Source organism: Podarcis vaucheri (assembly GCF_965113315.1).
Source record: "Podarcis vaucheri genome assembly, chromosome: 1".
NCBI classification, from domain to species: Eukaryota; Metazoa; Chordata; class Lepidosauria; order Squamata; family Lacertidae; genus Podarcis; species Podarcis vaucheri.
Window position 1 is genome coordinate 97,704,321 of NC_138759.1, and position 26,867 is coordinate 97,731,187.

At 38.8% G+C, this 26,867-nt stretch overlaps 1 protein-coding gene across 3 annotated transcripts in view; it reads right to left on the reverse strand.

Moving 5' to 3' along the window:
• Positions 1–26,867, reverse strand: part of DPP10 (dipeptidyl peptidase like 10) — a 589,554-nt gene that overhangs the window by 49,836 nt on the left and 512,851 nt on the right. For all 3 annotated transcript variants that reach the window (XM_082198124.1, XM_082198123.1, XM_082198125.1), the window contains 3 exons: positions 18,128–18,180; positions 17,964–18,045; positions 1,155–1,275 (listed from right to left, as the gene is read on the reverse strand). In XM_082198124.1, the coding sequence (XP_082054250.1) occupies positions 1,155–1,275; positions 17,964–18,045; positions 18,128–18,180 (256 nt within the window). The remainder of the gene's footprint in view (positions 1–1,154; positions 1,276–17,963; positions 18,046–18,127; positions 18,181–26,867) is intronic.

Here is a 26,867-nt window from a genome sequence, read left to right on the forward strand (position 1 = left end):
ATTGCTTTATATACACATTTTGCTGCTGTTGGCAAACTTCCTACTGTTAAAAATAAATCAAACAGAGCAAACAGACAATTTTGTACCAGTTAGGCCATAGCACAGCCAGGAGGCTGTGATTTTGTATATTCAACTAGATTAGTACTGTTTTGAAATCTGTTCTTCAATATCTCAAAAAAATTTTTTTTTTTACTGCAAAAAGGCTTTTCTTTTCCTTTTTTGTAGATCTCATTCTCAGAATACTTAGAATTTCTGTGATTGTGGGGTTTCAGCTTACTTTATTCTTTCGAGCTGACCCAAGGTGGTGTGTCTGTTTCCTCTCCAGTAAACCTTTCTGCAGTCTCCTTAGCTGCTCACACTTCCTGATCTGAAAACACTCAATTGGAGGAGTAACCTCATGATATCTTTACCTAGTCTTCATCTGTGGAAAGCTGGAGAGGCTGCAGAGTGAAGACCACTGGTGGGATGATTTAATGAATGAAAGAAACAGACACCTGAGAATTTCATTGACACACTCTCTCTCTCTCTATATATATATATATATAGAAGTGGCTGTATCTCCTTCCATAGTCTTGTGAAAAATATAAACTGAGATGCTGCAGGAAGAAATGTAAAATGCCAACAGCTTTTTAGCTGCCTTGCATGAACCACAATTTTTAATGCTTGTCTTTATAACCACGGATTACTTCCAGGGCACTGTTGGGTCCCTTATTATTCTGCATCCCTATATTTATTTGCATCAGAATAGTTATATGCAACCAAAGTATAATATTTGTGATGCAATGCAAAACTAATAGTCATATTTATAAGTTGAGCATAATCATATACAATTCCTGCAAATATGCCAATGAAAAATAGGTGGAGTAATTTTCAGGGCTGTTATGCAAAATAATGTATTTTCTTGTTCTGTTCCCTTCCCCATACAATAGTTTTCTTCTTGAAACAAGAAAATAAGAAGGATTTTGACAATTTAAATGATCACAAACAAAAGCTTATATATAGGCATCCCTTTGTTATAATGCAGACAATTTTGCAAGAAAACATTAAAAAGAAAAATCAACAGCATTGTCCTATAATGAACAGATTGTTCTCAGAAAAATTGAATGCATGTATGTCCTCTGCATTTCTAATAAAGTTGCATCTGTGCAATTTACCTTCATATAACCAGTCTGCAATTCCGTTAAATACAATTCCTTCTTTTCCAGACGATGTTAGTCGCAATGAGCTACTCTTTACATCAGGCTGGTAGTAGATGTTATTTTCAAAAATGTAAATCTAAATTAAGTAAGAGGGGGAAAGGTTTAATGCAGAAGCTAATGAATATTTTCAAGTTCAGTGGCAGGGGAAAAAATATGCAGTTTAATAATATTTTGTATTGTAAAGGATAACTCTTTCTAGTTTTCCACCAGCCATTTCCTTCCATTTACTGCTTTTTATTGTGATGTAGATTCCAGACATTACCAGAATGTGGAAATGGATAGAAGCTGAATAACGCACATTCACATTCACCCTGTTGGCCCTCTCACAACTCCAAAATATTCTCATTCATCTACATAGCAATTGTTGTTTTGCTTCATGCTGTTCGTGAGAAGGACCAAGATAGTAGGCTGTATGCTGAAATAGGACTGAAACTGAAGGACATAGCTGATATCCACAAGCTAAAGCTTATTTTGCTATTTCATCGTCTCTATATTCTAGTTGTTTTTTTTATAAATTTTTTTTACATATTCTAGTTTTCTGGAAGTCCTACAACCTGTGTTACGGCCACCCAGCTGTGTCAGCTGTCCTGCTGTCATTGTTGGACCATAAATATTCAATCTGTTAGTGGAGCTGAGAGTTGTTAGTGCACAGTGGACCTAATGCACTTTACAGTTTAGTTGCTGAATATCCCGCCCCTCTGTGAGCTGGGCCCAGCAAATCCCCTCAGAACCCATCTCACCAGAGCAGCTCCCTCTGCCTCTCCCTCCCTTGCAGCCGGGCTCCAGCTCCAACCACGTCCCAGTGGAGGGACCCAGCAGCGAAATGTGTAGCCCCACAAGAAACAGGAAGGGAAGGGAGAATGTGCAGTCATTTCCTAACCTCGCCCCATGATGTGCTCGGCTTTCCCTCTCTGCCCTTGCCACTTAAGATCAGTTCCTCCTCTCCAGATATCTGGTAAACATATCCATTCATAATTATATTTATTAATCTACCTGTGCTTTTTTCTAGAAAAAAAGGTGCCAGTACTGTGTACCAGCACATACCGCCAGAAAAAAGAACTGGTCCCACATATATGACTTTTTAGTTACCATTCTAATTCCAGGGTCCACCAGCCACCATATGCATATAAATTGATTTGATGCATGTGTTCTTGTTGTTTTGCTCTCTCTCTCTGTATACTTTTAAAAAAAGTATTTATGGAAATATTGTAACTGTTTATATGTTTTCATTATATTGTAATTCGCTTTGGGATGCCTCGTGTGAAGAGAATCATAAATGAAATAAGCATATATCTCCAATATGGATACTAGCACTCCAAACCAGAACTGTGAATTCTCATTTCAGAATAAAAAACTATAGTTCCACACAGGCATTTGACACTGTGTACACAGTATACACAAAGGGTTGTATACTGGATCCCTTATGGACAGGCCATGAAGTGTTACAGCATTAGACCAAAAATGGTGGTCCTCTAATAAGTGGCTATTTTTTCCTAGGTTTTTAAAAACATTTATTCCTTCCCTTATTCATTTACTGTATATACTCGAGTATAAGCCGACTTTTTCAGCACATTTTTAATGCTGAAAAAGCCCCCCCCCCCCATGGCTTATACTCAAGTGAGGCCGGTGGCAGCGGTGGCGGAGGGACGAGCAGCCCGAAAGGAGCCCTTTCTCACCGCTGGTCCCGCCACCGCCGCCCGCCTCTCGCAAGAGCAGGCACAGGAGCCATGGTTGGGAGAGGTGCTGCGCTGCACTGTGCCTCTCCCAACCGCGGCTCCTATGCCTGCTCTTGCGAGCAGCAGAGGCAGCAGCGGAGGGATGAGCAGCCCAAAAGGAGCCCTTTTGGATTGCTCCTTCCTCCTCCACCGCCTTTGCTGCCACCACCAGGTTTGTGGTGTGGTGAACCGGCATATACTTGAGTCAGTAAGTTTTCCCAGTTTTTTCTGCTAAAATTAGGTGCCTTAGCTTATATTCGGGTCAGCTTATACTTGATACAGTGGTACCTCGGGTTAAGTACTTAATTCGTTCCTGAGGTCCGTTCTTAACCTGAAACTGTACTTAACCTGAAGCACCTCTTTAGCTAATGGGGCCTCCTGCTGCCGCTGCACCACCAGAGCACGATTTCTGTTCTCATCCTGAAGCAAAGTTCTTAACCTGAAGCACTAGTTCTGGGTTAGCGGAGTCTGTAACCTGAAGCGTATGTAATCTGAAGCGTATGTAACCTGAGGTAACACCGTATAAGGTATCTTTTACAGTCTCTTACTATTTTATTCTCTTTTGGACTCAAAGTTACTCATTAAAGTTGCCCTTTCCTATGTTCTTGTAAACAGCAGCCACAAACAGCTGTGTTTCCACAGAACTTAATTACTTTTTATAATTAATTGCATAACAGAAAAGAACATACTAGCGATAGTGTAAAAAACAATGCACTTCTGACACTTTAAAAATACATAGGTATCTATCACTATAATCAGTTTAGGAGAACACAAAACCTTCTCATCTTTACACATAACAGTATGACCTTTGCTCCTTCAGCTCAAACACTCAGGGCTTCTGGGGCACAGCACTCCCACAGAGAATGTCAAGCAATTTTGGTTTAAAGAAACATGCCCCCTAAAGCTCAAAGCAATACACTCTTTCCTATCTCACACACACATTTTATACTTTTATTTGAACATTTCTATCAATCTATTGTTCTCTGGCCAATCAGGTCTATACAGCACTCAGTGTATCCTAATCCCAAAGTACAGAATGACCCAATTTCTAAACAAGAGGAATGTATTTAGAAGGACTTTAAATGATTTCAACTTTTTGAATAAATCCATGAGAGGCACTGTTAAATAAATGAGAGGACTGTTAAATCAGTAGTTCTACAAATATTAAATAAAAGAAGTGACAGCATCCAGTTTTAGGAAAGATGTGAAACTCAAGTAATAATTAAAATAATGAAAGGCTACATAACCTACAGGCATGAAATGGAAGTGTTGCTTGTTTCTCTAGCTTTCTAAAAATATTACTACGTATATTAGATTGTAGCCCCAAGGTATAAGATTCACAGGTTTAAGACTGAATGTTGTGTAAGCAGACCTCTACCTGTGCCGTGGGACTTCACCTTCCTCTCCTTCCCCACTGTACCCCCAAAATCTGCCCTGGAAGATCTTCCAAAGATGAGAAATCCATTCCACCAATTGTGTCCATTCCACTGGTGGGCACTGTTGAATTGCACCCAAAAGTAGTACTGTATGTTATTTATAGAGCTAATGAAGATAATATTCATTATTTATTTTTAATACTAATCTCAGATACCAATCTGCTCAATGAAAGAATTGTTTTCTGTTTCTCTACTCCTGCATCATCTTGGAAAAGATGCAAAGCATTCATAAACTTATAAACTTATAAGTTCTATTAGCTATGCTTATCAGATCCACATAAACATGCTGTCTACTGGAGAGAATCTTGCACCCACTTTGCTCCTCCATGGTCCTTTTAGCATGGACAGCATGCTGCAACAGCTAAGCCAAAGTCTGACTGAACCCTGGATTGTGGGGTTAAGGTCTCTCCTTCCTAAACACAATCATGAGTGGTGGTGGAAGAGTGTGTACTCACTTCGCTCCTCTTTGGGAGCAGGCTAAGAATGGCTGACTCTTGGACCATGCCAGCTGAATTTGCTCCCTTTTGGCTGCTCATCCATTTATATTACCTGGCTTGAATTGCACTGCCAACCTGCACAACACAAGGAAAAATATGCTACCTGACCAAGAAACTAAAGCCAAAGACTAAGTAGGATTTTTTTTAAAGTCGCCCTCTGTTATGGGACTACAATTCCCATCATTCCTGACCACTGGCCTTGCTAGCTAGGAATGATGGAAGTTGTAGTCCAAAAACAGCTGGAGACCCAAGTTTGGGAAACACTGGTCTAATTGATATGATATAATTTATAATCATGAGATGACTACGCAAAAATGTCACTAATAGGTATAGGAAGTTGTATTATTCAGGTCACAGTGCTCAATCCAATATAAATTTTGTGCATCTTCCAAAGCTTAGATATCTGACTGTCAGCTCACCACTATAGTCGTATATAATATTTAGAAGAATTTCTTGTGTTTTCCTTACCCAAATTAGTCTGAGTGTAATTTGCACTGCCAGCACTTCAAAGTTGTTGTTTGCTATGTTATTAATAAAGCTATGGCCCTTTAACCTCATATGGTTGTCATGTTTGTTCATTCTGGTGTGTGGGTGTGAGAGGGATATCACATCTGTATAGCACTTTCACGGTTTTTAAAGTGTTTCACAAACATTATCAAGTTGTAATTCTTACAACAGCCCTGTAGGGTAAAGCATCAAAACAAAGTGAGGTATATATTTCTTTTTCTGTAATTTCTTTCACTGTATCAATACTATATTGCAAGTACTGAATGTTAAGTGCAGTCCTATATATTATGATGATATATAGCATAATTCTGAAACTGCAGTTCTCCTGAAAATAGTTGAAAGAGAAATTGCTTACATGGTATCATATATAGATTCAAGTGTGTTCTCATAAATTTATTGGTGGCTTTGTGCCTAAAAAGCTTTCCCTGATTTTTGGCATGAAGATAAGAAATAAATTGAAAAAGGCAAGAGGTGGAACCAGGCTATATTACCTTGCATGAAAATCCTTCTTTTTTCTTTTTTTAAAAAAGCTTTTCTCCTAACTGTCCCTGTGTGAAGACTAATACCTTTGATTGCAATTTATTTAGTGATTAGTAAATTTGAAATATTTACAAGCTGGGACACAAATACATGCACACACATGCATATTTCCATGTTACATCACAGAGCTCTTATCCTTTGGCAGTCCCATTCATGTACCATTTTGTTATTTAATAAATATATCTTTGGAAATTAGGATTAGAGGGGGCTTAAGAGTTTATCATAATCACATTTTTATGATACTGTGAAGAATTAAGGGTGCAGTCACATTAACATGGTACCTCTGTAAGGAAGCCTCCATGATACTGTATATTTATAGTTTCATAATAAAATGAAACGTTAATCATCCAGCTAAAGTAATTGTCATCTCTATGATGATAAAAACAAAGGTTTCGGGACCCAGTTACTGGTTCACATGCCATTATCTGAACAGACATTAATGGAATTGCTGATTTCATGGTTTGGCAAGAGATCCGGTACTTCAAGGCAGTGGTTTTCGACCTTTTTGAGTCCCGGGCTCCCTTGACCAGCCACGTTCTTTCTGTGGCTCCCCTGGGAATCCCCACTTATCATAGAATCAGAGTTGAAAGAGACCACAAGGGCCATCGAGTCCAACCCCCTGCCAAGCAGGGTTTCATTCTGGACTGCTGTGCACATCGCCAGGATGAGAGTAAGTGGGGATCCTCTCTACTCTGTCCCTGCCCCACCCCTTTCTAGTGCCATTTTCAATGTGTAAGTGGGAGTGTGCATGCTGATTGTGCATAAGTGAGGATTCCCCTGTACCAGGTAAAAACTTGTGTTGTTTTGCCATTTAGTGGTTTTGCATATTTTTGTTTTGGGGCAAAGGTGCCCTGCCTGACCTCACTTTTGTGTTTGGTCTGGATCTCCCCACCCCCCTCTGCCTTTGATGCAGTGGAGAAGGAGAGCTAGGAGGGGGAATAGAGAGAGAAGCTACTGTTTCTGCAGAAGCATGTACATTTTATCTTTAATGTGGGGTGGCAGGGGTTGTTTGCTTTTTAAAGAAGAGGGTGTGAGAGGTAAGTGCACACACATGGAGAGAGAGACAGGGAGGAAAATGAAGAGGGAATGATACAGAAAGGAGCTTCTACATAGCGCACCAGAATTGTACAGGGGGGAGGACTAAGAATCTAGGACATATCTGGGAGAAGGCGGTGTGGATTGGTGAGAGTAGGCAGGAACAAGGAAGGGAAAGGGGATGGCGGTGGCAAGGAGGAAGAGGAGGGAAGAAAGGTTGGCTGTGGCACCCCTGAACATTCTTCAAGTCTCCCCAGTGAGCTGTGGGTCGCCAGCTGAAAACCACTGCTTTAAGGAGAAGAATTCTTAGTGCCCACTGCAAACATTAATCAAATGAAGAGAATAGCATCACCATTTCCAAGCATGTGCATGCACACACACTCACTCTCTCTCTCCAAAGACAATATAAAAAGGCAAGTTAAAAGACTATATAAGGCGTTTGAGCTAGAATACCATAGCATGATATCTCTAACCTATTTTGGCTCCATTGTCTTCTTAAACTCAAGCAATCAGTACTCATCTAGGAACAGTAAGCTTATTATTATGCAATCAGGTTACCTCACAAGTTCTTGACAAACACACCCCTTGCAGATACAGGACAAAGGAAATTCTCTGCCACAATGTACTTCAAGCCTTTTCCTCTCTAAAAGTACTGCATAAGCTTTATGCCATGAGGTGAGATCGCTCAGGGATGGTGTTTATGTTAGACACACTCACAAGAATCAACTGGTTGAATGAGCAGGTGCCCTTCTGTAAGCTGAAGGCCTCTTCTGCATGCAAAAGAACTTTTTCTGCCTCTGTTCAAGACCACTGTGTAAGAAGAGAGAAAGACTATTGAAATGTAGAGGTGTACTTACATCTGTGCCAGGCATTGTGCTTTCTTGCACAAGGTCTTTTTAAATTCTCTCAGAATTTCTTCAAAATTATTTTTACTTAGCAGCCCTTTTTGTGGCTTTTCATATGCTTTTAAATATTGCCTAACCCCAGGCTTCTTGAAGTTCATCTTTGCTGTGGCAAATTTTGTATTGTAACTGTGTTTCCATGGTTTTGCATTATATGTTACATTTCATGTTACATTTTTACATGCTCTACCCAGAGCATTTCGGTTATAGGCTAACATAGAAATTAGGACTGTGCACTGGGATCTAGCCGAATCCAAAACTGAGTTGGGCTAATCTGGGTAGATCCCACCTTTGGCCAGCACGGGTTGATAGAGCTCAGGGCCGGCCAACCTGAAGCAATCTGGGGTAGTCTAAGGATGTTATAAGATGGGACATCAGGTAGCGGGGGTGGGGGGATAAGGAAAGGCAGGCAGCTTCTGCAAAGAGTAGTGCAGAGCCATTTGCAAAGGGGCTTTCAATCAGTCACACGCTGCACTTGGCTTTGTGTCCCTGTTCCCAGTAGGGGAACATCAGTACACAGTCAAACTGAGCAAGACTGAACCCAAAATTAAGGACAAAAATGGCTGAAAGTCATATTCCTTTTCAGGAGGTCAATACAGATAGGTTGTATTTAGGCACTGGAGGTGGCAAAATGTTGAGCAGAGACAGACTCGCCAAATGTCCCTATTTTCCAGGGATTTAGAAAAGCCATCCCGGTTTCTGAATTGATCCCAGAATGTCCCGCTTTTCCTTAGGATACCCCTATTTTCATTGAAGAAATATTGGAGGGTATGGAGTTATCCAACACCTGAGCTGTCTGAAGAAAGCCCTATACAGTGGTACCTCAGGTTAAGAAGTTAATTCGTTCTGGAGGTCTGTTCTTAAACTGAAACTGTTCTTAACCTGAAGCACCACTTTAGCTAATGGGGCCTCCTGCTGCAGCCGCACTGCCTGAGCACGATTTCTGTTCTCATCCTGAAGCAAAGTTCTTAACCCGAGGTAATATTTCTGGGTTAGCGGAGTCTGTAACCTGAAGCATATGTAACCCAAGGTACCACTGTATAAGGATGTTTTTTATGTTTAATGTTTTATTATGTTTTTAATATAGGAAGCTGCCTAGAGTGCAGGGTCAACTCAATAGGATGTGTGGGGTATAAATAGTAAACTTATCATTATGCAATGGGACATCTCCCTATTTTCATCAGAAAATTGTTGGAGGGTATGCAGAAAGTGAGGGAGGAATAGGCATAGGCTTTTGCACAGCATCAAAAGCACAGAAGAGGCCCTTGGGATTCCTAGGCTGAGTGTAAGTGTGAATTTAGCTAGGTTGATGGCAGAGGAGAAAGATTTTTTATCACACTGTTCCATCCGTTAGATTACTCCCACCAAATGGCTTTCAATACAAAAGTCACAAATGCAGTAAAAACTATTTAGACTCTTGCTGAGGTACTTTGGACCCAAGCCATTTAGGGCTTTAAAGGTCAGTGTCAGCATTTTATCAGCTGATTGATGGCAAAAGAGGATTGCAATTGGATAAGTACAATGCACCATCAAAGATAATGGAATTATTCATTGTACGTTTCAAGGATCAGTAGGTTTTGTGACAATTTACCCTCTGCACACCAGGTTTGATAACCTCCTTAAACTTAATGTTCTAGACTAATAGATAATAACAAATGTCTGATGTCTTGATGTAGTGAGTACACAAGAATTCACACCTCACTGAAACTTTTTTGTGTGATTTGCAATAAACATATGGGAATATTCTAACCATAGTTTATTGCTGAGAATATTAATCTTGTATTCTTGTCAGTCGTGCTTGTTTATTTTATTGTCTTATTTCTTATATTTTTTAACTTTTGTGTATTATATAATATTGTAAGACAGGACTAGTACTGGGCCCACAGAAAAGTGAAACAAAGTGCTGAAAAGAAGTTGTGTGTCAAACAGTGGTGAAAAATCAACCCAAAAGATCACTGAAGGGGAGCACATTTCACAGGCAGGTAAAATGTTCACAAAATGGGTATTTATTAAGTCAAAATAAAAGCGGCAGAATCTTTGGTTCCATCAGACTAAAATCAAGTTTTATACAGAATGTGGATTGTTCAAAAATATAAAAGGGTCAGTAAAAATATTGTCACCTCAAGTGTGTAAATACTGAAAGACGTAATAAAGGATCTCATTGTTTAGTTTGGACTCTTCCATTTTCCTAAAAATGGAGAACAAATAGAAACATCAAAAGGAAGTGAGCTGAACAAGGTCAGCGGAGCATGGCAAATCTAAATGGTGAAGTCCACTGCAACATGATGAAGATCATTTTATTATTGAAATTACTGGATGGTTACAAAGTGAAATATACTCCATGTTGATTTCCAGGAATAAATGTTGTCAGGATATCCTGCTTATATTCAGGTAATCAGCTTCTCTATCATCCATGACACAAATAACTAAACATCCAATTCTTCAGCTCCCATTACATTAAAAGTCTAGCCTATATGACATGTCTCCTTGATGTGATATTGCCAGCTAATTAGCTGAATGATTTAAAGCCTTCAAGATGTTTTCCCATATGAGCTAGTTGCATATCCATTTGTTTTTTTCCCCTGTTCCTGTGTATATAATTGAGCCAACCTCAAAAAGAGTGGATGAAATTAATCCATCACAAGTAAATGGACAAGAATCATGTTGTCCTGGTCATCAATATGCAATGCTCAACATTGAGATAAAACATGAATTTCTTTGAAGTTTGGAATAATTATTAACATGTTTCTTTACCATGCAATCCTATACACATATATTCAGAAGTATGCTGAAGTCATCTTGAGTTCCATGAAGCTTAATCCAAGATAAGTGGGTATCAAATTATAAACCCAATGTAACAAAATAAGAAGGGACCAAACGTTTTATACAGGTGGTAACCATTTTAGGTGTGTCCAATTGAAGCATGATTGCTTACGACCAGGTCTTTTTGGACCCAGAAGGGGGCAGGGTGGGGTATAATGGGGTGGGTCACACTTATGCACACTCCGCTGGTGCACACATGGGTTGGGAAGAGAACCACCACACAAAATGGCCACCACCTGTATTTAATATGTGCAGATAATTCTAGACATGCAAACTCAGATGCTACTCCCCTGAGTTCAATGAAACAAGATTTCTAATAAAATGTGTATAGAATCACAGCCTAAGCCAGCAATCCAAACCTGCTGATGTGACCACTTAGGCTCTGCTGATCAACCACTGCATCCACAGTCCAGACATTCACTCCTTGCATCACTAACTGAATACATATGCCATGCTAGACAAGGGAGAGTAAAAGATAAAGAGACAAAGGAAGGCTGGCTGTGTAGATCACAACTTTCATCACTAAGCTTTCAGCCATCATTTGACATGCACTTTCAAACTTTTCTGCCCCAGGCTGGAAACATACATCGATACAATTAAAGCTGAAATTCCAAAGAAGCTATATTCTGAATCAAATTAGATTCTGAATCTGGATTTGAATCTGAATGTGTATAATCTGAATCTGGATTTGTTATATCCTATACCCCCAGAATTACAACCTTTATCTTAAGACCAAAGTGAATGCTCGACATTCATCCTTAGTATATTTGGGGCAACCCATCATATCCTTACTTATAATCACAGTATTCCTGGTAATAATAAAAAGGCACCATAAACAGGAAAAAATGTGACACCTTAATTGTGGAATGCTCTCCCTTTTGAAATTTAGCAAGTATCTACTCTGTTTTCACTCAGATGTACCTTAAAATGTGGCTCTTCAGTCATACCTTTGAAAGTTAATAATGCCCAGCTGGAATGACAGTGTTCTTTTACAGTTTCTGTGATGAATTGTTAGGTGCATTTTATTCTGCTCCTAATTATTAGGGAGTGTACATTTTAAGACTGATATTCTTTTCACCGGTCACAAAATCTCTGGATGTTGGGTGGGGTATAAATGATACAAATAATAATAAAATAAATGAATAAATAAAAATATCCTGAAGGACTTTTTAACTTCTGAAACATGTCATCAAATCCTAGTGATCTAAATGGTTAACCTTGAAAAGGAGTGTGATCATCAAATCTTCCTCTTGCTTCAGAAATACAGAGATAGCAGAAAACTTGTCCATGTCTTGTAAGTTTTGTGTTCAAAACCTACATGTAACATCGACAGTGACACAACTATCAAATAACAATGCGCAATCATAATAAATACCAGCAATTATTTCACCCTTTCACCAGAGGTACTTCTTCTAAGCAATGTGAATGATACAATTACAGCTTGTCACAGTGGGAGTCCTTAATTAAAACAGAAGCATAAAATATATGGGAGTGGGAGAGGTGTATTCAGATAGGTTCATTAAAGGTACTTTGTTTCTTTCTCAGAATCTCATTAGTCTATCACAGCTCATTGGGCAAAACCCCTAAATGTAGCTAGGATAAGTGTGGCATATAGAATCTTAAGAAAACGGGAAAGGGCTCTGTATTATTTCTGCTCTGCTTGAGTTGCAGCAATGCCATTATCTATCTGACAGTTGTGTTTTAGCATTATAATTTTTACAACTGCACATTACCTAGAGGACTATTACATCTCAATTGGTGTTTCATTGGTTACACATATCCGGGACATGGAATGACACATATTCATCAGAACACAGCTAGAAATGTCTCTCCCCACCCTCAACATACAGACATACTTTTGAATAAGCTGAGTTGTGGCAAGAACTAACATAAAACAGGTCCCAGGTGGTCTCAGAAATGCTTGTGCAAGTAAATATACTCCAAATCTTTGGAATTGGATATGAGACAGGCCACTGTTGTTGTAGCCAAAACATAGTCATCATTATGGAGACAATGTATGGCATGCAGTTTGAAGCAAATAAAAAATACTGTTTATGGGGGGATGCTCTGAGTTTAGTCAGGCAGATGCAGCTTTTTGCATTTAATTGTGGCTTGAACATACTTCTGCTGCTCAGGAAAAAAACCCCACCTAGATTGGAATTCAGTGACCCACCCTGCCAAATTTAGGAAGTATTTAATGACACAGTTTGAAAGAATTGAGGCAGTGAAGGGGCAAGAATCAATGCAGAAATGAAATCAGGTCTCTAAAGAATGCAACAAAGTCCGCATTCAAAGCTGATTTTCCTCTGCAATGGCAGCTATACAGATTTAGCCTCCCAAAGTAGGAATTGCTGGAATTGCAGAATTTCTGCTGCTACAACAAGGATCTGCTTGCTTTGTGTTATTTTCTTGTGAAAGTCAATGCTTATATTAAAATGTGAAGCTCTGGTAATTAAGTAAGTAAATGATGAATTCACACCAAACTGGCTTTGATGTATCTGAAAGGAACAGTTGCAGACTCCTTAAGGGTTCTTATTAGATGAGCCTTCGTCATCTTACCATGCATTTTTCTCACAAATAATCCCTCAGATGCCCCAATAAGTCACATATAAAGACAAGTGCACACAAATGCAATTAGGCGGCATGGCTGGAAACTCTTTACCCACATCCACTAAAAAAAATTCCTGGGGTTGATTCCTAATTACAACTCAGTTATCAACACATGGTTTTCATAATATATTCAATAAGCATTTTATCTTTCTGTCACTGCTATTACTATTTGTCTCATTAGGACAAGAATGAAAAATAAGTATTCAGGAAATCTTTTGATAGTTCTATTCATGATTTAATGCTGTTTCATCTAGCAGCTTAGCAAAAGGCTTTGAAAAAAAGCAACCACAAATAAAAATAGCACCTTTAAAATATTTATTTATAAAGAGGCTTCATTATCATTAATTAATTTCCCACTTGGCTCATGAACTTTGTCATATTTCCCCCTCTTTGCATTGCAAATAAATTTTAAAAATCCCAACAGAGTATTCTAAAAATTCCAAGGGTACTAAATACTAATTGTGGTGATATAAACATGTAACTCAGTATCTCCCCCCCCAAAAAAAACCAACAACACACACCAGATGTGTTGCATTGTGTGATAACTATATTTTGAAAGTTGGAATATGTTATATAACTAATAGGTTTTAAGCTTCTACAATAAAATGATTTATCCAGAGTGCTATTCCACCATGATTCCTAAGGATGAAAGCAAGTGCAAGAATCAGGGACGCTAAAGCTTTTTACACAGGTTGTTTGGAGAATTTCCAAAGATTTAAAAAGTGAACAGAAGTAGACCTGGTTTTCAGCTAACATTAAGTCAAATTATGGCTAAACATAGGCGCATGAGAATGTGGTTACTAACAGGAAAATTCATGGCTGTTTTGCTCCTCCTTCTGAACTGCTCCTGTACTACTGGACCGAAGCCATCATTTGGTTTAGCATTACAGTACATTAAAACTCAGGCTTGTGGTTTGTCTCTGTGAGAGACAAATATTCATATCTGCTTCTGGGTGTTTCTTCTAATCCAATTTTCCAAACTGGAATGGAGCAATTGCATTGGGATTTTTTTTAAAAAAGTGAACCCTTTCCTCCGGTGTTGTTTTCCCAATTTAAATTACCACCGCTGCCTGAAAAGCTGGTATTTGTATCTATTCAACTATATATGTCTTATATTTATGCTATTCCTTTCTTATTATCCTTTGTTTGACTGTAATATAGCATGTGTTGATCTGATTTAATAGAAAAGTGAACTTTTAAAAAAATAAACAAGGGCAGAATTAATTCTTTTCACAAAATCAGAGTTTAGAAAATAAATATGCAACACCAATGAAAACCGAAATGTTTAAGACACCACAAATGCTCTTGGAAGAAGCCAGAACTCGCACCAGAAGAAATATATGCTTTCCTTTTAGGATAAAGGAAGATTGGAAGGATGGAAGAGATCCCATTCCTGAGACAATATATAGAAGGCAAATAGCACATACCTGGCTTGCTATTGTCTTCCCTGTAACTCATCAACTGCCTCAGCGCTGTGGAGTGAAGATTGGAAGAAGCTAACTGTTTCCTTGAAAACTTGCTTTGGGGACAACTGAGCTATTAGTGTTCCCTAAAAAGTGACAATACTTTCTGCAACACATCTTCTAAGTTGTCCCCACTCCCCTTTGCTAGCAAACAAAACCAAAGACAAAAAGAGCAGGTAACATGGAGACACCATAGCTTAATGTGGCATTACCATTTGCCAAGTGGTAACTTACCACCATATACATATAAAAGCTGGTTGTCTGGATTGCAAGACCAGGCGCAGTGAGCCCAGGTTCACTGGGGACAGGCGGTGTGAGAGTACAAGTAAAGGTAGGAAAAGAGCTTGAGATAAATATAGCCACAACTTTATTGACCACAGGTGTAAGTCCTAGCCCAATTGCTGGGTGATCGCTCCTTTAGGGTTGATTCTGGGTTAAAGGATCCTCCCATGTTCAGATCAAATGAAGGCAGATCTGCTACACCACCACTTGTGACATTTTAAAGCCTGTTAACCCCTGTCTGGGCCTCTGGACAAAAGTTTTTCCTTGGACCCCTTTACCAGAGCACCCTTAACATCTGGTTTCAGTTTTGGCTCAGGATTCAGGTACCAGAAATAATTTTGGGGTGCACAGAGGGAGGAGGAAGCTCCGTTGTACAAATGGACATCCTCCTGTGGCACTTCCGCTGATGGGACTGGTTAGGTGAATCCTGCTTAACTAGTTTAGATACACATTTTGCTAAAGTTTTATATTCACCCAAACAATTTTTAAAATAGGTCATACTGCACTGTTACAGTATCACAAGCTGATATTTTACATCAACACAACCGTGCACCTCTTAGACAATTGCTTAAGGTTATGATTTCAAGTCTACCTTTAACCAAAATGCATGACATTAGCCTCCTTTTTCCACAGGAATCTTAATTCCCAGCCATCTTGTTTATCTGTTCAAATACTTCTCTTCCCTACCCTTCCATACATAACAATTAGACAAAATCATTCTTTGCTTCCAGTGCTTTTACACACACACACACACACACACACACACACACACACACACACACTTTTTCAAATGTTTCAGGGATATGCAATTTGATGAAGCAACAGTCAGTCACAAGGGGTGTTCTTGGTTATGTTCCATTATATTGTTAGTTGCCTGTGTTACATAGCCAAGTGTGAAGAAATAAGCCCACTCTTCCTGGAAACATCTTGTAGCATATATAGGGAAACCTTTATGTCTTCTGTACTTTTACCTGCCTTTCTGTCAAGAGTGCAGCTGCTCTCCTCATATTTCCGACATATTTAATTTTGTCGTTATGCTCTGATGTATTGATAAATTAGCATAGTTAATTATTTAAACATTACCAATCATGTTCCAGATGGATGCAATTACTTCTCCCTTCAGCACTGTTTCCTGCCCCTATTTGTTTAATGTGATGCATCCTAACCAGAGGCATTTTTCACCATTCATGCAATCTTGATTAACGATACATGAAGCAGTATATCCTTACCAAGTGCTTGGCTGTATAGACTATTAGAAAATTTCTGTATCTTATCAGAAGCTGCATGTGTGTGCCCAGCTCCAAGATCACAATCCAAGGCAACAATAAAACATACTCATTTTTGAATATGTATGTGTTTGCACCAACTCCTAGGGGCCCAGGTCCCTTCGACCCACCTCAATAAAGTATTTGACCTACCCCCCCTCCACTGATGGGCATTCCTTTCTTTTCAACATTTGGACTTCATTTCACAACAAGCCCTGTAAAAGAACTTGTAAAAACGTTGTTGGATGGCAAGAAAGCTGGGATTGGGCCAGCTGATGACATGGCTCCTCAAATCTCTTTTCTGATGAGAGCAGCTTTTGCATCTCATTTGGAAACCAAGGACCCAGAGTCTGGAGGAAAAATGGGGAGGCACACAATGCCAGATGCTTGAAGTCCAGTGTGAAGTTTCCACAGCCTATGTTGATTTGGGGAGTCATGTCATCAGCTGGTGTTGGTCCACTGTGCTTCATTGAGTCCAGGGTCAACACAGCCGTCTACCAGGAGATTTTGGAGCACTTCATGCTTCCTTCCGCAGACAAGCTTTATGGGGTTGCTGACTTCACTTTCCAGCAGGACTTTGGCACCTGCCCACACTGCCCAAAGTACCAAAACCTGGTTCAATGCCCATGGGATTACTGTGCTTGATTGGCCAGCAAACTCTTCTGACCTGAACCCCATAGAGAATCTATGGGGCATTAACAAGAGACAGATGAGAGACATGAGACCGAGCAATGAAGAGCTGAAGGCTGCTATTGAAGCATCCTGGTCTTCCATAACATCTCAGCAGTGCCACAGGCTGATAGCATCCATGCCACGCCGCATTGAGGCAGTAACTGATGCAAAAGGGGTCCAAACCAAGTACTGAGTACATATGCATGCTTCTACTTCTCAGAGGTCCAATATTGGTCTATTTGCAATCCTTGTTTTGCTGATTTCATTTAATATTCTAATTTTCTGAGATTGTTAATTTGGGGTTTTCATCAGCTGTATGCCATGATCATCATAATTATAACAAATAAAGGCTTGGCATATCTTGCTTTGCATGAGTCTATCTCATATATTAGTTTCACCTTTTAAGCTGAATTACTGAAATAAATGAATTTTTCCACGATATTCTAATTTTCCAAGTTTCACCTGTATTTATATTTATTTGCAATTATACTCGCTTTTCCTCCCTGGGAGCACTCAAGAGATGTCACTTAGACAGTAAATGTGGAATCCCTAGACTTGTCTCTCAGAGCTACTGAGCTCAGGATAAGGACAGGGACTTGTCCACTTCAACAAGAAAAACTAATAAGCCCAAAGGGATGGTCACTGTATGTGAGATGTGAAGGATACGTGGCTTACTGTGTGGGCAGAGGTGCCATTCAACCAACTACATCACAAGTTCATGGGGATGCTGGTAGACAGGTATATATATATATCGCAACCTACTGCAGGTTAATTAATGAATAAAGTTGTATCTCTTATTTAATCTGAAATCTAGTGTTTTGTCTCCTTATTCTCAAATGTTTGTGCAGTCTACTCAAGTAGATCCTGAAAGGAAACCTCAAGTGGATTAGAACATATAAAAGGACTAAATGCTTAGAAATCCATAATAATAACCATCATTCCTTTATATTCTATCCCCCCACTTAACAGCCCCTTTAAAGCACAACCGCAGATAAATATGAAAATTATTTGTCTTACCAGTTGCTGGCCTTGTACGCCCCATGCTGCATACTGTAAAACCGAATCCTCTACCTCCGGAGGGTTTAACTCCCAAACTTCCCTTGAAAAAAGGTAAACATTTTACTTGAACACATTTGCACCATTACATGGCACAGAACAGCATCGATATAACACCATCTTACCTCGTACGTATGTTATATATCACATATGAAGCCGTATACGAGTAATGAAAAACCTGTAAAACAAGGAGAAAAAGTAGACATGAGCACCGTCATGGGATACATATGGAAAACTTGGGGAGAAGAAAACTTTTATTCATGATGTTAGATATCCCATTGTCTAAATTGACATGGCACGCTTGCATAAGTGGGCTTGGTCTGCGCTAAGCTGTGCTATCTTTAGCTGTTAGTACTCTTTGTTCCAGTTCACAAGTACATGTTTATTGTCACTTAATGAGTATAACACCATTCAGTGACATGCATCTTTGAATATGCACCACAGATCAAATACTAAAGATTGAACTTTCAAACATTATCATGAGCACAATACTTCCCAGTGGAATCATACATTCAGCTGTGTGAGTTATGAAGCATTAAATAATCACGGAAAGAGAAGTCAAGAGAGGTACTTGCATGTGTGTGAATATGGTCAGGATAAAGTGTCACTGGAGACCACATGATTTTTGTGCTGAATTGTAGCCTAGATTTTTTTTCTTGTTTGTGCAGTTCAAACAAATAAACACAAACACCCTTGGGATCTTAACATCCATAATTCTACCTTTTAAAACATTTTTTAGTTCTAAAACCACTATGAATCATGCCTGGAAACTGCAGTAAAGATAAATAACTGCCCTTGGAAACCTGCTGCTTGTACTTTTGATTCAGAATAATTATTTTATCCAAACATATTTGGCCAGGGGAAAAAACCCATTTGTTACACTGAATTCTTACTAATTATAATAAGGTTTTCCAAAGCTTAATCTAAATTTCAGCTGAAGCAGGGAACTACAACCACAAATTAATAAGGACAATACTCCATCAAAACTATTTCTGTAGACCAACAAACTAAAAATAATTCCTATATGAGATGTTTTCAAACCTACAGACACATTATAAATTAAGTACTTCAAATATTTTCCCCAGAATGTTGATATGTAAGCAGTATTTAATAAAGCACAGAACTGTATTAGCATTCAATTACAATAGAGGCTAATATATGCAATACATGGACAGCTCAGAACAACTACAAAAAAGAAGACACTCAAATTTCTGGAATGAAACTCTAGATACAATTTCCCACCTTACCTGGAAATTCCCAAATTGCACCCAAGCACAGTGAGGGTGGGAAACACTGCTGTTTGACTTCAAACAAGCATGTCTGTATAGCCACTGCAGCAACGAGAAACAGCTGGGTTGGAATATGGACAAGCCCAACTTCAGGTGGGTAATTGGCTTCAGATTGGCTTCCCAGGGGAGGGGAGGCAGGCCTGGGAGTGGATTAGCTTTTCTCTGGTTGGCTCATGGTCTAGTAAAATAGGCCCAGCCCAGTGTGATAAAGACTTCCCCAGTCTCCTTCCCTAGTTACAGAGGTTGTGCTTTGTTTTTGTTTATCTGGTTCATTTTGCTATTTTGCTTGTTTCTCAAGATACACTGTGCTATGGTATTAGTCAGACACTGGTTACTTTTACCTGTGGGCTTTTTGCATTCCTTACAACAACAGTGCTATATTATATTGATATATATTTTTCTTTCACAATTTCCCTTAGCAGTAGAGGCATTGGCCAAGATCTATTGTTGAGTAAAGCAAGGGATCAGCTCCCCACTCCCCAGTGGAAGATCTTAAAGGCAGTGTTTCTCAAACTTGGGTCTCTAGCTGTTTTTAGACTACAGGTCCCATAATCCCTCACCACTGGTCCTGCTAGCTAGGGATGGTAGGAGTTGTAGTCCCCAAACAGCTGGAGACCCAAGTTTGGGAAACACTGCCTTAAGGGACAGTGGGATGTTGCCTTGTGCTGGGTTGCAGCACTCCCAAGCTGCCTGGGACTAGACTAGGGACTAGCTAGGGGCCCTGGACACTGGACAGCAAGGGGGCTGCACAATGAATGGATCTTGCACTCTGCCATGGTTGTTGTAACCAAAATAAAAGTTGCGACATTGTTCAACCCATCAAAGCCTCTGTCATTTACTGCTCTGACACCCTATTCTGGACACGCAAACATCAACACAGGAGCTCAAGGTGGTATAGATGCTTCTCTCCCCATACCTCCATTTTATTCTCACAAACAATCCTGGTTGGCTGAGAAACACTGACTGGTCCAAGGTCACCCAGTGGGCTTCATGCCTCAGTAGGAATTTGAACCCAGGTCCAACACTCTAACTGGCAGTCCAACAACTAAAGTAAGTAAATTTTTATTTATACCCCGCCCTCCCCAGCCAAGACTGGGCTCAGGGCGGCTAACATTAAATGTCAAATACATTAAAACACAAACAATTGATTAAAATACAGCTTAAAAATCAGAATCAGGATAAAATTAAATGACTGCCCATGAAATTACAACCATAGGGGTCGGGAACCTCAAGTATGCATCAGTGCCAGCTATCTATGTATGCAATTATGCTAACGAACTGGAGTTCCAATGACATTCTGAGGCAGGCTTTAAAGTCATTGTCTTCTTTAAAGTGGTGTGATACCAACATAAAGCCACTAAATTTGAAATTGATTAGTTTAAGTAAATGTTCATTATAAGAACCCCAGTCTGTGTGGAAACTGGTTCGTCCCCACATGGTGAGGAGAGCACAGTGTCGAATGAGACAACATGTTGGTGGGGCAATCATTTGGGTCAATGGAATGCAAAATAGCATTCCCATGGGAGGAAGTTAAAGGTTCGATGACAAAGGCCAAGTGTACTCACTTGATCATGCCCACACGGTTGCGGCTTTCAAATGAACTCTCAAGTCATATGGAAAAACATCATGGAAAAACAACTCCAGCTATCATAGAAAAGCAGCCATACTTGCAAGGATGACTGCAGGTATGATTTAACAGGTAATTAGTACAGTCTCATCAGTAATATAAATATTAAAGTCAAAGGAAGATTACATGCATAATTTAATATGGTGATCTTTCTAGGTTTAAATATGGAAATAAGAAACTTACTGTATTTACAATAACATACATTTGCATGTTTATATTTAGTATTTCTAAAAGGCTGCTATTATGTTGCCAACAACTTATATTTTAAAAAGTATTAGTTGTCAAATGTGCTTTAGAATAAATTATATTTTATATACATGCAGTAAGGTATTCTATATTCCATTTAATTAATCTGCATTTATGTTTAGTGAAAAATCTTTTAAATATTTATGAGGCTTTTGCTGAAAGTACCACTTATAAACTAAAAAAATGCAGATGTTATAGATATCCTAGAATTACACTTCAGCTCTCAGTGTGAACAGTTGTTTATTTCAAAGCATTACTACAATAATTAAACTAAGTCAAGGTGCCTCCTTTTCATGGTGTCATACTGAATATAGGGTTGCAGTACCCTATGCATTGCAGGGGGTTGGACTAGATGAACATTGGGGTCCCTTCCAGATCTACAATTCTAAGATTCTATGATTCTGTACTTCACTGATACACACAGAGAAGGCATCAAACCTTTCTGTTGTATTTGCAAATAACTTCACTAAATACAAAGAGTGTTTATCTAATTAGAGGTTTAGTAGTAGGTGTAAAATGGACAGACATATGTGTTATAGAAGTAAGAAGCTATTAGCTGCTGATGCAAAAAGGAATAAAAGAATTATAACATTTCCCTGCAGTTTTGTTTAATATATATATATATTGTGATGATTTTTTTTTTATTTTCAGTCAGTTAAACAGAGATTACCAAATCTGTATCTTAAGGCACTTCAACATTTGTAGTAGACACCCACTCTCAATTTCTCTACCCTTTGATTTCACTCGATTACAAGCACCTTTAATCTTTACCCAGGCAACTCAAGTGCCCTGATCACATCCTCTATATCTGTTGCTTAGCCTCTGATCCAATTTCCCTGTTATTTGATCTCCATTGACTTGTGACATGCAGCTGACGCTTGCTTATTCCATTCCGGTAGCAGACACATCCGTGTTGTCCAGTCACCTAGCAGTACCAAGGATGAAGACAACCATAGCAGTCTACAGAAACAATCCTGTAAACTTTGGAGTAAATCCCATTGGACACAATGGGGCAAATTACATTTCCCTAATACCATACTAAAAGGAATTAGCAACCCCTCAACAGACAACCTTAGAATAAAAGAATATACAAATTTATTATAGAGAAAGAGAAAGATTGATTGATTGATTGGCAGGCAAGTCCTTAAATAAAAGATTTGCGACTGCTCAGCAACCCTAAGAATAATTTCAAGGTTCTTGGAAGAAATAAACAGATCCTAAGGCCAAGTGGAGGGAGATAGATATCAGGTGGTGTCTTGTACAGGGGTGTTGGACATATTTCAGCCTGAGGGCAGTATTTCTTTCCGGGCAGCAATCCAGGAACCACATGCCAGTGGCCAGAGGAAAAATGGCTGGAATGATTGATGTAAATGTTATCTTTGTACAGCAAGCTGCTTTCTACACAAGGCCAAGATACCCCTCTCTATCCTCCACCCAGGCAAGGAAGGGGCATCATCAGAGTTCGAGGTCGCATTGCAGCCAGGCAAAAACACTTAAAAAAAGGGAGCAAAGCATTACCAATGAGGGGTGTGGCTGGGGACGGGGTGTGGCCTGGGCAGAGTGCTGTGGGCTACAGCTTGGAGGGCTGCATCTGACCTCTGGGTCCGAGGTTCCCCACCCCTGGTATATGGGAATAAATCAGTGATAATCTACATCTTAAAGAAAAACAATAAAGTTTAAATTAACTATAGTTTATATAGTTATGTAAATGCATGGCCATTTTTGTTTTTACTATTCTAGGAAGAGGGGGTGGGGGAATGGAATAATCCAGTACAAAAAGGATGAAGGATAGGGAAGAGGGTTGGGTTAGGTGGGCAGAGCTGAAATTGTAAATTAGCCACAAACTCTTCTGGCATATCTGAAACCTCTCCCAAACTCAGCAATTTACAGTTTCATAAACACCCTGACCCCAGAGGATTCCAAACTAGCACTCCAGTTTTATAAAACTCAGCACAGGTTGAAACATTCCTGTTTCAGCAAATGTCATTGATGGAGCTGCAGGAGATGCCAAGGTACCAATTAATCCTGACTCGGTGGGATTGCAAATTCTGCCTCTGATCTGAAATCATTATACAGAATACAGACTCAAACATAAACACATGATCACAAAGGAAGCATTATCACCCCCCCCCCTGATTCAAGTTTCCACTATCAATTTTTCCACATAACTGTGGTGAAAGAATTGCACCTGAAAATCTACATATATAAGTGCTGATAGGATATGATGCTGTTCCATTTTTATAATGATACGAAGAAGAGTAACTTCTTAATGATATATTTTGAGTCTAACATGAAATAGGCAATTAAACCCTTTGGTATTGGCTTAGAAAACTAGACTCCTACACCATGGACAAAATACCCACCCACAAAATTTTATTGGCCCATTCCATTCCTACAACAAAGCAATATTCTATACTTACTCAGCTTTAACTTATAGATATCTGACACTGCTAAGATTGCAGTATAAAGAAAATAGAATCAGTACTTAATTTGCCCAGAAAATTTTCAAGCAGCAATAAAAATGACTTATTTTTTTCCTTGTTCTGTCTAAGGGAGAACTGTAGCTTTCCCGTTACTAAAACATCTGATGCAGTTAATAAATTGGAATTAGTAGCAGCATGTCAGTTGCCTATGGCAATGTAGAACTGATAGATAGTAAGAAGAAAATCTCCACTCCGGTTCACAGTGCATCTACTAAATAAATTAGTAAGACCATCAATAAAGTTTAAATTCATTTTATGTTGAAGCACCATTATCAATATAAGATGCAGTCCTTGGCTTGGTATTGGGGCAAATAGTCCCATGAATCTCCAAATGTTGGGTTCTAGAGAGAGAACCATGACACACAAGCACTCCTTTGGTGAACCTGAGAATTCTCATATGGATATTGGTTTCCAGTGCCAAGACTCTTCAATGCTGAAATCATATTGCACCCTCATCAGCACAGAAATAATGTATGAAGTTATAAGACTTAAAATTGATAACCAACAGATTTAATGCCATATACCTTGCCAGAGAGAATGCATGGGGCCTAAACTGAAGCTGGCATTCTTTATTTTGCCTGTTTCTAATAATTTACATGTTTCCAATAAATTAGAATTGTAGGCAGTGCTCAATAGGATGCTTGCATTTAAATGCCACTGTAAGCTCTGGTCTGGAAGCTCCTTAATATTTCCTAATTTCCCATGGAGTACAGTCACAAACATACTGCTCCATGCATGTCTTGTTATTAGGCTTATTCACCAGTCTTCAAGCTGCTTGTTTCTGTACCAACTGGAAGCTTTCAGAGGACTCAGAGTTTCTTGTATTGGACAATAGACATAAAGCAGCATACATAAAAGTTCATTGTGTTACATTCACTGAATTGAATTCCACTCAGGATGCTCCCCTTAACAGAAAGAGGGGAAGAAGTTTCACCAATTTCCCCTTTCTCCTGCAGCCTCAGCATCACACTATTTCAGAAGGATCTTCTGGAGAAGACATTCAATAATATAGGGAGCTACTGGGAAGGCACTCAACAAAAATAGCCTCCCTCTCCATTCTGCTAATAGAGTTTATCAGACAGATCAAAAGCCTTTCATGGATGAAAGCCCTTCCATTTGTGGAGAACAAAGCCTGGATTCAACCCATTGGGCTCCACTGTACTGCAGGTAGGGTCTCATTCATATTTCTATACTGAAAAACATAAAATGTAAGTTATTTTATCTAACTGGGGAGGTGATTAGCTACATTAGCCCATTACATACTATATTGTCTCAATCCACCTAGAACAGAATGCATGAACTAAAAGAGTTTTGAGGACCTTTTTTCAAATAGAGAGCTACCATGGTGTAGTGGCTAGATCAGAACTTTCCAAACTGTGTGTCACAACACGTTAGTGTTAGCTCGTCCCAAGGCTGGAAAAGGATCAATTTAACCTCTGGTTTTCTAGTAAAACTGAATTACTGTGTCATGAAATGATGCATGTCTGAAAAATGTGTCACCAACATGAAAAGTTTGGAAAACTCTGGGAATTAAGAGAACACTGTAAACAACTAAAAACCCTGACAGTATTTGAGTAATGCTTATAATGTATGAAAAAACATGGAAAAATGGATTGCTATTCTTTTAACAAATTAGAGAAAATATGATAAGCAGTTGGAAAAAAAGATTGATAATGGTAACCATGGAAGGGCGGCGGGAAGTCAAAGGATTCAGGGAATCCTAAATGAAGAGGTGAATGATTTGTTTGAATTTAAATTTGTTATGTAAAATATATTTTTAAAGGGGCAAAAAAGAAAAGTTTGGAAAGCTCTGGGCTAGAGTGTTCAACTAAATCCAGGGAAACTGAGCTTCAAATATCGCTCAGAGCAAATATCGCTAAGCTCATGGAGTGATCTTGAGGAAGTCAATGTCTCTCAGTCTGCGCTACCTCACAAGATTGTTGTGATGAGAAAATGGATAATGGAAAATCGTGTATGTCCTTATGACCTTACATAGCATATTGGATATAACACTGCTTGCTTTATATTTAATTTCAATTCCTGAATCCAGATAATTGGTCAGCTGCCTGGTTTGGAAGTGGTTGTACTCTCCCTGAAGTATTGTTTGTTTTGAGAACTATTTCATTTACTAATAAGCAGCACTCAGAATTGCAATACAAAGATCACACAAATAATCCTCTTAGAAACTGTTAGAAGTTTCAACATAAGAATGAAATTAGAAGATCAAATTATTAAGGGACCAGTTCACTATCAGCCAGTACTGTAATATATTCATCTCATTGAGTAAAACAAGATGGCATCAGTACGAATTACTAGCAGATCAGTTGGAGTGTGGCACTTCTGATATTGTTTGCTATTCAAGAATTCCTTCTTATGAATAGCACCCAGCCAATAGTTACCCAGCCTAGCAAAAAGAATCAATATGAATTAGAAAATCAGGGATAAGAACATTGAAAGAGAAAACACTGCAAGAAACAGACTATTTTGCTTTTCTCTGCCATTTTGTCTACTGATTCAATTTGATGGCCTAAAAAGTGCAAACTAGAAGTTTTTTTACCTTCACTTCCAGGAATTTATAAAGTTATGTGGGTTCCTACAGAAGCATTATTGGGTGTCTTAAAGCATAGCACCAGTTCGAAAAGAAAAATAAAGAAAAGAAAAGTAGTAAGAGAGGTGATTCCAAACAGATACAATGAAGTTAAATGACAAGGTCATAACCTCCTAAAGCATCACATTTATTTTATTCAATCAACATCAATTACTTCTCATGATTGATGGCAACTATTGCATATCATTGGACAGAATTTATGGATAGTATTAACACTTTTGGCTGTGAAATATTGCTACCATAACAACGATATGCTGCCAAGCCAAAATAAATATAAGAGAGGGAGATTTCTAGACATCTAATTCATCTAACAAGAAAAAACAAGAAAAAAGGCTGTCAACCAAGACTAAACAGAAAAAGCACATCTAGAAAATCTGCTTAGGCTTATGCTGCACTACTTATCATTTTTCACTAAGATTAATTATCTCATGAAAAAAGTCATCTTCTTTGGAGTGTTAATTAATTCACAATCAATTAAACTCAATGTAGCTAACCAAAAGTTCAAATGTGATACACACTGCAGATGAATACTATTTTAGAGAAACCCAACTATGCTTGCTACTATTTCTACCAGCATTGAGATCCCTAGTCCTGCATTTGAATGCATATTTC